General features: G+C 48.3%; 1 protein-coding gene across 19 annotated transcripts in view; it reads right to left on the bottom strand.

Moving 5' to 3' along the window:
* The window catches only part of DLG2 (discs large MAGUK scaffold protein 2), a 902,142-nt gene that overhangs the window by 699,669 nt on the left and 189,856 nt on the right, over nt 1-12,617 (bottom strand). For 15 of the 19 annotated variants that reach the window (XM_083736268.1, XM_083736240.1, XM_083736269.1 and 12 more), the window contains one exon: nt 8,188-8,262. In XM_083736268.1, coding sequence (XP_083592394.1) covers nt 8,188-8,262 — 75 coding nt within the window. The remainder of the gene's footprint in view (nt 1-8,187; nt 8,263-12,617) is intronic. The other 4 variants (XM_083736262.1, XM_083736241.1, XM_083736245.1 and 1 more) reach the window with 1 other exon arrangement.

The raw sequence follows: 12,617 nt of genomic DNA, 5'->3' as shown, positions 1-12,617 counted from the left end.
GGCACCCACAAAAGTGGTGGACCCTCACAGCTCTCTGACCTGGGAGCCTTTTCCTTCCCTGCCTCTCATTCAGGGTCCTTCCACCAACCATCCACCTTCTTGTGTGTGTAATACTTGGACCCTAGTAATGGCCCAGAGCAGAGGACACCAAAGAAGAAAAAAGAAAGAGAAGAGAGGAAAGAAAAGAAAAGAAAAAGAAAAATGACTTCCAATTTTCCATCTGTCATTGAATGTCTAGGATGACATCCAAATATTCTACTCTCTGTTAAGCAATCCCCCCCCCCCCAATCTTCAGACCCAAAAGCTGGAAGGGATCTCAAAGGACATCTGGTCCAACCCCACAATAATGCAAAAAATATAAATATGCACCCCTAATAAACAAAGGCTGGATAGAACGAAGAAGAATCCACTCCCTTCCAAAGCAGTCTATTCCGCTGTTAAACAGCTCATATATTCAACAGGTGCTCCCTAATGCGTCCTCTAGGTCCTTTTTCATAAATCAAGAAACAAGCATTTACCCAGCATGGTTTCCACCCTCATAAAAGGGGCATTTAAATGTCAATCAATTTAGGCCCTGAAAAAAACAACCCACTGCTCCAAATAAATCATTTCCAAAGCAGCTGACTGTCGGTGGGACTCAGCACCAAGAGCATCACAATAGGAAGAGCTGTTTCATAGAGGCTAAAATAAAGGAGGCAGATGGTGAGGTGCCTTGAGCCATAAACGTAGGTGTCTCAGTTGTAACGAAAAGCTGCAGGAGTACATGAACAGAGCAACAAGGGGGGAGGGGACGCATTAAAATTAAAGATCACCTCTGCAAAACAAAGCATAGAAACATCCTCCTTAACAATGACTCCCCCTGAGCAGTTGTTACTCAAGGAGTAAGGCCTACTGGTTCCAACGAGGCTTTGTAAGTGTGACTAGAATTGCAGGCTGAAGGCAGCTGGATACTGCAATGTTCAAAGCACGTAAACCACAAAACACATCCCTCACCACCCACCTAGAATGTGGAATTTATGAGCTAGCAGGGTTCGGAAGAGAAGCAGGGAGCTTCTCTGTCAACACCTTTGGCTGGGTAGACGTACCTTGTTTTACAGTAGATGCCGCATGCCCTGCTTTGCAGGGAATTGTCTTCTGTTTGAAGGTGTCCCCATTTGAAAGGCTGCTTGGCCAAGGTGGCATGCAAACTAGACCTTTACAGCACTTTCCATGCATCCCACCCACCCAGGAATCCTGGTAACTATAGATTACCCCTTACAGACCTACATACAGTTCCTAGAATTTGTGGGGTAGCTGGCAGGCTTTAAATGTGCTTTAAATCTCTGGTATGGTTTGAAGGGGACATAGGTGGTGCTGTGGGTTAAACCACAGAGCCTAGGGCTTGCCGATCAGAAGGTCGGGGGTTCACGATGGGGTGAGCTCCCATTGCTCGGTCCCTGCTCCTTCCAACCTAGCAGTTCGAAAGCACGTCAAAGTGGAAGTAGATAAATAGGTACCACTCCGGCAGGAAGGTAAACAGCTTTTCCATGTGCTGCTCTGGTTCGCGGCTTAGTCATGCTGGCCACATGACCCAGAAGCTGTACGGCGGCTCCCTCGGCCAATAAAGCAAGATGAGTGCTGCAACCCCAGAGTTGTCCGCGACTGGACCTAATGGTCAGGGGTCCCTTTACCCTTATGGTTTGAAGATAAAGAACCAGGAGAAGAGGAGGAGGAGTTTGGATTTGATATCCCGCTTTATCACTACCCTAAGGAGTCTCAAAGCGGCTAACAATCTCCTTCCCCCTCCTCCCCCACAACAAACACTCTGTGAGGTGAGTGAGGCTGAGAGACTTCAGAGAAGTGTGACTAGCCCAAGGTCACCCAGCAGCTGCATGTGGAGGAGCGGGGAAGCGAACCCGGTTCACCAGATTACAAGTCTATCACTCGTAACCACTACACCACGCTGGCACACTACACCACATGAGAGCAGAGGGATCTGAACATTGCCCACCAATGGATTGTGTGTGGACAGCACACTGAGCAGATACAGAACCAACCCAGAGGGTGCCCCTCCTTAGTCTCAATGTGCCCTTGCAGAACTCAGCAGGGAGGAAGACGGGGACAAAACTACAGTGAATTGGCTCTGCCTTTCATTGCCTCAGTCTCCACCTACGGTTGGCCTCCCCACTGTCCCTAACGGGCCCCTGCAATTAAACTATTTATTTGCTTTATGTCTTTCTGGCTTGTGCATCCTCAGGGGAGTGGCAGAGGTCGTGTCTGTGAAAGTGCAGTAGCTCCAAAGCTATGTAACGGGCTGCTGTTTCATTAAATTGTTAAATCACAATGACTTACAAAAATGTGGAGCCAGGAAGCTTGAAACATGCAAGCTTGCAATTCAGCCTCCCATTAATGCCTGTGCTGTGAGTTCGCCAGGCATAAACCACAGTGATGTCTGTAATTCCTGATGACCATCGTGCAAGTAATATTCCTTGGCTTTCGCTCACATTTTTGGTGGGTTCGCTCTGGATGAATACTTCTCTGGGGCACAAGGACGCCCTGTATTCCTTTTCACCAATTTCTACCACCACAACGAACATTTCTAGGTAGCAACCGCACTACAATTTGAGTTACATTTTCGCCCTGGCAATGAAGTGTCAGAATCAGCACATCCCCTAATGTGTCTATTTAACAAAACTCCTCACAAACGTGTGTATGAGGGAGGAAACCACACTCAAATGCTGTTGAATCTTCATGGGCATTTTTTCTTTCAAAATATCACAGACAGATGGGGAAAAGGAGAAACAGAAAAATTTAATTTGATATGATTCCTCCATCCCCAAACACCTTTCTGGATACTGAGGTTGGTAGTAATTTCTGTGTTAGATCCATATTCAATGCATCTTCTATTTCCTTACGGGCAGCACATTACAGAGGAAATTATCCCAGTTATTATGTAATAAAGTCTACCCAGAAACTAGTCTAAGGTTTCATGATTAACACATTCCCTGTGCAGAGAGCTCCTTCAGGAATATTTTATAACCCAAGCGCTACAGAAACATTACCAGGAAAGAGAAGTCTGCAGACACAGCTCCCTTCTTCGGCAATTAATTTGAATTAGGCTGTTCTCCATTGCCAAATGAGTTTAAATAAGGACATTTAAATAAGGAAAGCCAATCCTGCATTGACCTCTCCCACAGACTGCAAACAACTAAATAGAATCAAAGGTCTTAAAGGAAGCAACAATGAGCAGAGCAGAGAAAAGTAGATATGAAACTATAACCATCAAAGGAGGCTGGTGTTTATGTAATAGCAGAGCTTCAAAGTGCACTAGAAGGTATGGGGGGGGGGGACAGGTAAGAGAGAAAAAGAGGATACTTGGGATGGAGTGGGGAATCCCTGAAACAACTGATGCCACTCAGGTCTGAGTACCGCAGCTCAGGGTTAGAGAATTTGTTTTGCATAGAGAGGGCTTGGAGTTCAGTTCCCAAGCATCACCTGGTAGGGCTGGGAGACAACCCTCTGAATCCCTGCAGTGCCACTTCTATAAGCCGCCCAGAGTGGCTGGGGAAACCCAGCCAGATGGGCAGGGTATGAATATTAAAATTATTGTTATTACCGTATTTTTCGTTCCATAGGACGCTCCGTCCCATAGGACGCACCTACTTTTTTGGGGGGGAAATAAAGGGAAAAATTTTTCCTTTATTTTCTCCCCCAAAACCAGGTCGGGGAACAGTGGGATGGCGGTGCTGCGCCTCCCCGCTGTCCCCCGAGCTTGTGGGACTGGCCCATGTCTGCCTGGCGCGAGGGGCGCTCTGCTTCAGGGCGCCCCGCGCATCGGGCGGCAGGCTACAGTCCGCAGCATGGGGAACCCTCTGTTTCAGGGCGCCCCACGCGCCCCCCGGGTGCGCACGGCTTGCCAACACCAGCGCGGAGCGTCCTCCGAAGGGTGCCCCGTGCTCCGCGCTGCCAGCTGCCGCCCGCAAGCCTTGCGCTCCCGGGGGGAGATCCCCCGGGTGCGCAAGGCTTGCAGACACCTGCGTGGAGCACGGGGCATCCTCTGGAGGGCGCCCCGTACTCCGCGCTGCAGGCTGCCGCCCGCAAGCCTTGCGCTCCCGGGGGGAGATCCCCCGGGTACGCAAGACTTGCCAACACCAGCGCGGAGCACGGGGTGGCCTCCGAAGGGCACCCCGTGATCCGTGCTGCCGGCTGCCGCCCGCAAGCCTTGCGCTCCCGGGGGGAGATCCCCCAGGTGCGCAAGGCTTGCCGACACCAGCGCGGAGCACGGGGCGTCCTCCGGAGGGCGCCCCGCGCTGCCAGCTGCCACCCGCAAGCCTTACGCTCTCGGGGGGAGATCCCCCGGGTGCGCAAGGCTGGCCAACACCAGCGCGGAGCACGGGGCCGCCTCCGAAGGGCGCCCCGTGCTCCGTGCTGCCGGCTTCCACCCGCAAGCCTTGCGCTCCCGGGGGGAGATCCCCCGGGTGCGCAAGACTTGCCAACACCAGCGCGGAGCACGGGGTGGCCTCCGAAGGGCACCCTGTGATCCGTGCTGCCGGCTGCCGCCCGCAAGCCTTGCGCTCCCGGGGGGGAGATCCCCTGGGTGCGCAAGGCTGGCCAACACCAGCGCGGAGCACGGGGCGTCCTCCGGAGGGCGCCCCGTGCTCCGCGCTGCCAGCTGCCGCCCGCAAGCCTCGCGCTCTCGGGGGGAGATCCCCTGGGTGCGCAAGGCTGGCCAACACCAGCGCGGAGCACGGGGCCGCCTCCAAAGGGCGCCCCGTGCTCCGTGCTGCCGGCTTCCACCCACAAGCCTTGCGCTCCCGGGGGGGGGAGATCCCCCGGGTGCGCAAGGCTGGCCAACACCAGCGCGGAGCACGGGGCGGCCTCCAAAGGGTGCCCCGTGCTCCGTGCTGCCGGCTTCCGCCCGCAAGCCTTGCGCTCTCGGGGGGAGATCCCCCGGGTGCGCAAGGCTGGCCAACACCAGCGCGGAGCACAGGGCGTCCTCCAAAGGGCGCCCCGTGCTCCGTGCTGCCGCCCGCAAGCCTTCGGCTCCCGGGGGAGATCCCCCGGGTGCGCAAGGCTAGCGGACACCTGCGCGAAGCACTGGGCGTCCTCCGGAGGGCGCCCCATGCTCCGCGCTGCAGGCTGCCGCCCGCAAGCCTTGAGCGCCCGGGGGAACTCCCTCCGGGCGTGCAAGACTTGCGGATAGCTTCCTGGAGCCTGGAGAGCGAGAGACGTTGGTGCGCACCGACGCCTCTCGCTCTCCAGGCTTCAGCAAAAGCCTGCATTCGCCCCATAGGACGCACACACATTTCCCCTTCATTTTTGGAGGGGGAAAAGTGTGTCTTATAGGGCGAAAAATACGGTAATTTCAGGGTTGCACTGCTCAATATTTTGTTTTGGGGGTTTTATTGACACTAGATATTTTTGTTGTATCTGTATCTTAGTTTTGCAGTCGTATGCTTTTTAATTTGCAAACTTCCTCATATGCATCAGTCTATAAATTGATTAAATGGCATATATAAGAAGAAGATAAAACAGGTAGCAAGGCGGACGCTCTTGCTCAGCAAATTTTCCGTGCATACACAACTTGGGATTCCTAAAGGAAGTGGAGGATAACTATCTTCAAGGGCAAAATAAGGGATCATTTGAAAGACCAGCACTGAAAAGGCTTTCCTTGGTTTAGAAGAAGTGAGATCAGAAAGACAGACATCTAAACAAGTATAGACTGATTCAAGTGATGCCTTTGAGTTAACTGGCCCGTTTAGCTTTGTCTGTTTGCAACATGACAATCCCCTGGAACATTGAGACGTTTGAATGAAATCTGGTATATATGTTTGGTACACAGCTGTACATTTCAGACCGCAGAGGAGCAGGGAGGGCAGGATAAAGGCTGCAAATTCTTGCTGTGATTTTTTTTTAAAAAAGTATATGTGATGTGATGTTGTTTCTCTCTTATGATGCTTGACTGTGTTTCCTTGTAGGGCACTTTAAAGAGGCCTATTTTTGAACTGAAAAGTGGGATATTAATTTTTAATACCAATTACAACAAAAAGACACACCATAGTACAACATCACCCTTGAGCAGTGAACAACAACGGCTGGTTGGTATATAATTGAACAAAATGATTCCCATATTTGGAGTTCCAGCACCCAACCCCAGCACCCGTTTCAAAGGGAAGCTGGAAGATGTGAAAACAGTGCATTCACATGTACTAAAACATCAGAGCATTCCAGTGAATGGGAGCAGTGTAACTTAACCAAACAGAGGGAGATAACTGGATACTCATAGGTAAAGGGACATGGGTGGTGCTGTGGTCTAAACCACTTAGCCTTTTGTGCTTGCTGATTGGAAGGTCGGTGGTTCGAATCCCCATGATGGGGTGAGCTCCCATTGCTCCGTCCCAGCTTCTACCAACCTAGCAGTTTGAAAGCATACCAGTGCAAGTAGATAAATAGGTACCACTGTGGTGGGAAGGTAAATGGCATTTCCATGCATTCTGGCACTCGTCACGGTCCTCTGTGCAGCAGTAGCAGTTTAGTCCTGCTGGCCACATGACCCAGAAAGCTGTCTGTGGACAAATGCCCTCGGCCTGAAGCGAGATGAGCGCCGCACCCCATATTCGCCTTTGACTGGATTTAAACGACCAGGGGTCATTTACCCTTTACCTTTACTCATAGGTAAGTGGGGTTAGAATTGAAACCTAACTCCCAAATAAGCATGCACAGAATTGTTGTCTAACAGTGCAATTCTATGCATGGTTACGCAGAGATGTAAGTCTTGCTGTGTTCAGTGATGCCTACTTTCAAGTAACTGCGTATAAAATTGCAGCTTTGGACTCTCTCCTGTAATATAATTCTCTGGTCAGTGTGTATTTATACTACACATTGAATATTCTGCACAACAGAGGCCCAATTTAAATTAGATGGCACTGTCACAGCTTGTTAACCTCAGCATATTGTAAGGAGCCCAACAAGTACATATTATCCAATGGAAGCAGCTCCAGTGGCCAGGACTAATCCTTCAAAGGTTCTTAGTCTCTGTGTATGTGCAGTGAGCATCAGCACTCCAGCAAAACCACCACATGGAACGCATATCATTGGAGTGGAGATTCTACCCACCGGACAGCCAGCGCCTTGCATATTTAAACATCAACCATACAAAAGGCTAAAGTAGTAGGCACAGTTGGGCAGCTTTCAGAGGGCTGCTCACGTGCTTAAATTACAGTGGTACCTTGTTTTGAGTCCAGGATCCGTTCCAGAGCCCCAGACGCTCCATGAAAGGGATGCTCAACAAAGCGCCGCTATGTGTGCGAACACACGCGGAGCGGTTTGTGCTTCTGCGCATGCACGAGTGGCAAACCCGGAAGTAGCCCGTGCCAGTACTTCCAGGTTTGCCATGGACGTTTGCCGAAATGAACGGTTGGCGGGGCGGATGTTCACGGAGGTATTACTGTATATGTTTGCCATAAGATGGGAAAGAGTTGGTTCTAAAGCTGTTTCCGTTGATCTCAAAAAACTTTCTGAGTAATGCACCAATCGTGGGAACAAATCGGATGGTTTTAAATCCAAGCTTGCACACCTCTGATTTGATATTTATAACATCTCAGTTTGGGTATCAAGACTAAACATTTAACGCACGATGGAAGAGGCAAAACTCAAAATGTCAGTTATCCTGACCACATTTCTAGGTTGGCCTGCACAATGTGAACACTGCAACATTAATTTTAGGACTTCTGCAGCCTGATCCTATGCACAGTTTCACAGAAATGAATCCTGGTGATTTCATGGGGCCTTACTTTCAGGTAAATATCGGGAGGATTGCAGCTTTAAAAAGTCTGGATTAGGACCCAGCGGGTGAAAATGTATCTAATTCAGATGACTGAAAGCGAGGAGAACCATGAAATCAGGAAAGAGGATCTTTGTCTTCTCCTAGGCTTCACCCAACACCAACAAATCTTTTTCTAGAATTTTTTTGAGATTATTTTCAATCCCTCAGTGATGGAATACGGAACCACAGCTACAGCAAAACTGTGAATTGCTTTGGTGGAAAAAACCCACTCACACAGACCAGAAAGTACCCTTAATTTGGCCTTTCTCTGATAATTTTATCAAACATTCTGGTATACAGCCCTAAGGCTGCCTCTAGGACATAGACATCTCCTTTATTCTCTTTAATCATTGCAACAGAGGGAGAAAAAGGCTCCGACTTACCACAGAGTGCTGAATAGGTATCCATCCAGGTGATTCAACGGGACACTTGTGCGCTGGGCATCTGGTGTGGCTCTGCTGCAATGAAGGAAACAAGAGGGTGTTGTGTTAGATATTCTGTGTGCATGAACTACCAAACATTGGAGGGAAAGTGTTGGTTTGAAGATGGCGCCACCTTAAAGAAGCAGCTGTAGTTCAGTGGTTAAAAGACGCCTGCTCCTTGGGAGAAAGGCGATGGCAAAGCTAGACAGCATCTTAAAATGCAGAGACATCACCTTGCCAACAAAGGTCCGTATAGTAATAGCCATGGTTTTCCCAGTAGTGATGTATGGAAGTGAGAGCTGGACCATAAAGAAGGCTGATCGCCGAAGAATTGATGCTTTTGAATTATGGTGCTGGAGGAGACTCTTGAGAGTCCCATGGACTGCAAGAAGATCAAATGCATCCATTCTTAAGGAAATCAGCCCTGAGTGCTCACTGGAAGGACAGATCCTGAAGCTGAGGCTCCAAGACTTTGGCCACCTCATGAGAAGAGAAGACTCCCTGGAAAAGACCCTGATGTTGGGAAAGATGGAGGGCACAAGGAGAAGGGGTCGACAGAGGACGAGATGGCTGGACAGTGTTCTCGAAGCCACAAACATGAGTCTGACCAAACTGCGGGAGGCAGTGGAAGACAGGAGTGCCTGGCGTGCTCTGGTCCATGGGGTCATGAAGAGTCGGACACGACTAAACGACTAAACAACAACAACAACAGTTCAGTGGTAGAGCAAATACCTTGCATGAAAATGACTCCAAATTCAATCTTTCATTCTATCTCTCATACACACACACACAAAACATCAGAGGGGACCACAAGCAATGATAACATTGATATCTACCACCAAAACACATTAATAAAAAGCTTAACATATTAATCCTATTAATCAAATATATCTTTCTGCAGTTTTCCATCAGTCTTTGATGGGTTCCTCCTCTCACCCTTTTGTCTAACAGCATCAATAAGTTGCCCATTCTTTATTGCACCAGATTTAGAGTGGCTGGGAAAACCCAGCCAGATGGGTGGGGTATAAATAATTTAAAAAATAAAATAAAATAATTATTTAGGGGGTGTATGGGCAGAGGAGAGCAGGAAAGTCCCATTGTGCAAGTGTAAATCTTGCTGATGGGACAACTACTTAGTATAGCTTAGCATAGGCTCTGCCCCTGAGAATTGGTCCATCCTTGCTCATGCTCCTGTATGACTATTTTTCACTGTACAAACCATCTTTTTAATTCCTCATCTATCCTCTCTCATTACTAGGCTCATTTGTTTGTGTTACAATTTTTAAATCACACACTTGGTTTTGTTTTTTTAAAAAAATCTCTTTCCTCATCTGGAGTATCTCAAGAACAAACAAGAATGATTAACTTTTCCCCCCTGTCCAAACACATAGCCAATAAGTGTTAAAACAATTTTAATTTTTGCTGAACAAAACGTCTCTGCAAACTCACCACCCAATCATTCTTTATCAACACGCAAAATTAAAATAAAACAACTGGACTTGAAGCAGGCTCCATGTGTTTGGTCATTTGAGGCTGTTTGCATGGTACACAAGTGACCATCTTAAGAATGAACTTGGCAGATTTTAGGGGCACAGCAAGGCTAATTCTCGATTTCTGACTTCACATCATGCTCTAAATACCAACAAGCAATGCTGCTTTTTTTATTATGGATGTTGTGGATGTTTGGCCAAGCCTAGCTGAGAAGCAGGCTTCAGGGATTCTTAAAAGATTGTTTCCAAGGAGAGGCAAGCTGTTACATATTTATTTATTATTTAATGCATTTCTATCCTGCCTTTCCTCCAAGAAGCTGAAAGTAGTGCACAATTTATGCTGAGGAAACTGAGCAGGAGGGAGGTGACTATCCATCTACAGGGCTATTCCAGCCCCTTTGATCATTCAGATTTTATAGGATCAGGCCAGGCTGTGGAAAGTCTGCAGGCAGGACCTGGGGACGGCAGCAACTCTCTCCTCTTTTGATTCCCAGCAACCGGCATAAATACAGTGGCACCTTGGTTGTCGAACAGCTTGGTTCCTGAACAAATCAGATCCCCTGAGCGCCACAAACCCAGAAGCGAGTGTTCCGGTTTGCGAACGTTTTCTGGAAGCCGAACGTCCGACGCAGCTTCCGATTGAGTGCAGGAAGCTCTTGCAGACAATCGGAAGTCACACCTTGGTTTTCGAACGGTTCCAGGAGTTGAATGGACTCCCAGAATGGATTAAGTTTGACAACCAAGGTACCACTGTACTGGAGAGATGACACTAGCAGCCACATACACGTCTTCTTCAGATCAGAAAGAAGAGTGTACCATCTCTCTGGAGTGTCAGTGATTTCACTTTCACAACATATGCAACACCAGGCCCGATGCAAGTACGCTAAGCTTGCGGTCCAGCAGATAAAGGATCCTGCTCCTTTTCTTATGAAAACTAGCAGTACTGATAAATTCACTGGGATCCAAAACGTGCATGATTCAGCATTGCTGAGTGTCGGTTTCTGCATTTCCTATCTAACCCTCTAAAGCTGCTTAAAAAGGAGGCCCAGGGAAAGGATCGTTGTGCTATTAAACAAGTGTGCTGAACGTGCGGTTCTAGAAGCCCTATATAGCCTAGGACCCTCGTACCTATGGGACTGCCTCTCCTGGTATGCCCCACAGAGAAACTTACGGTCTTCAAATAAAAACATCTTGAAGGTCCCAGGCCACAGAGAGGTTAGGCTGGCCTCAACTAGAGCCAGGGCTTTTTCGGCTGCGGCTCCAACCTGGTGGAACGCTCTGTCACAAGAGACAAGGGCCCTGCGGGACTTGACATCTTTCCACAGGGCCTGCAAGACAGAGCTGTTCCACCAGGCCTTTGGCCAGGGCACAGCCTGACTCCCTCCCTTGGCAATCTTCGCGGAGCTCTGGCCCAATGGTGGCCAGTGGCTTGAATTTAATTAATTTTATAATGAATGATTTTGGAGTGTTGTTTGTGCTGTACATTTGTACTGTTTTATTGTTGTTAGCCACCCTGAGCCCGGCTTCGGCTGGGGAGGGCGGGATATAAATAAAATTTATTATTATTATTAGAAAAAGCTGGAGAAGTCATTCAGGGCATTATGTGGAGGAGTTGTCAATTTCTGAAAGGGCAGGGGTGATCACAGCTAGTGGATTATGTACCTGAGCCCCAGCGTATGAGGAACCATGTAGATTAAGAAAAAAAGCATTGTCAGGCAGCTCTTAACAAATGCAGGCCTTTGTCCTCGAGCACTTATGTCTCAATAATTGGAACCCTTTTGCCATTATATAACTTGGGCCAGGTGTGCACCCAGCATAAATCTCTGCTCTAGTTTTGTATCAGTGCTGCAGCCTTGGATAATTGATGCATGCCTTTAGCACCATGCTGCAGGGTCAGGCGTGTTTCGTGGCAGTTTGTGCAACCTCTCTGGAGACTCCTGTTCCATTCAAACACAGCGGACTAAGTGTGCTTGTTGCATTGCTGCATTTGGAGCTCTGCTAGGGAGCTGCATAGAAACCTGTTTAATAAACGCACTACAGTAAAAGCACCAATATCTGTGTGGAGCCTGAATCAGTACTCAAGGTTCAACAGAGGAAAACTCGGATCTGGCACTAAGTTCACGTCAACAGCGTATTCCAGGCAGTGACTGTTCCCTGCTGAGTGCACCCTGCTGAGTTTCATACATGATGGACATGTCTGCAAGCCTTGTTTCTTACCTCCGCAGTTCTCATTTTTAAGTGCACATTTAAGGAAGCTTGCATCTAGAAATGTAATGTGTGGAATGACCCAAGACAGACAGACAGTTATATTTGTTTTACCCTATCCTTCTTTCAATGAGCTCCAGGTAGTGCTTGTGTGGTTGTCCTCCACCCTCAATTTATCTGAAAGAGTGACAGGACCAAAATCGCCCAGTGACCTTCATAGCCACTTAAACCTGGGTCTCCTCAGCAAATGTGACAATTTGTCACCTGGATAGAATGGTCCTGAACAGTAATTCACGCCTTAGCAGCACAATGGATCTCAAAAGAGGCGGGGACAACAAATCTTTCTGAACAGGCCTGGACAGATTCATTCATGTCTTTGTAGCTTCCAAACCAAACGACCATCATGGACTTTGCAGAAGGTGCTTATGCAGTCGGCCCCAAATGTACCTACTTAGGGATTTATTGAGGCATCAGTTTTTGAGGAAACTGTTTTATAAAAACATTTAATTTTACAGTTTGCATAATCGCCCTCAAGAGCAACAACAAAAGAAGAAGAAGAAGAAGAAGAAGAAGAAGAAGAAGAAGAAGAAGAAGAAGAAGAAGAAGAAGAAGAAGACACCCAGCTATAACTGATCTATACTGTTTCCCTATTCAAGCCAATGCATATCAAGTCACATCACTCAGTTTAGCTTCTGG

Source organism: Podarcis gaigeae, assembly GCF_964106915.1.
Source record: "Podarcis gaigeae genome assembly, chromosome: 4".
Classification (NCBI taxonomy): Eukaryota; Metazoa; Chordata; class Lepidosauria; order Squamata; family Lacertidae; genus Podarcis; species Podarcis gaigeae.
Note: the sequence above shows the minus strand (reverse complement) of the source record. Positions and strands in the feature narration are given on the sequence as shown.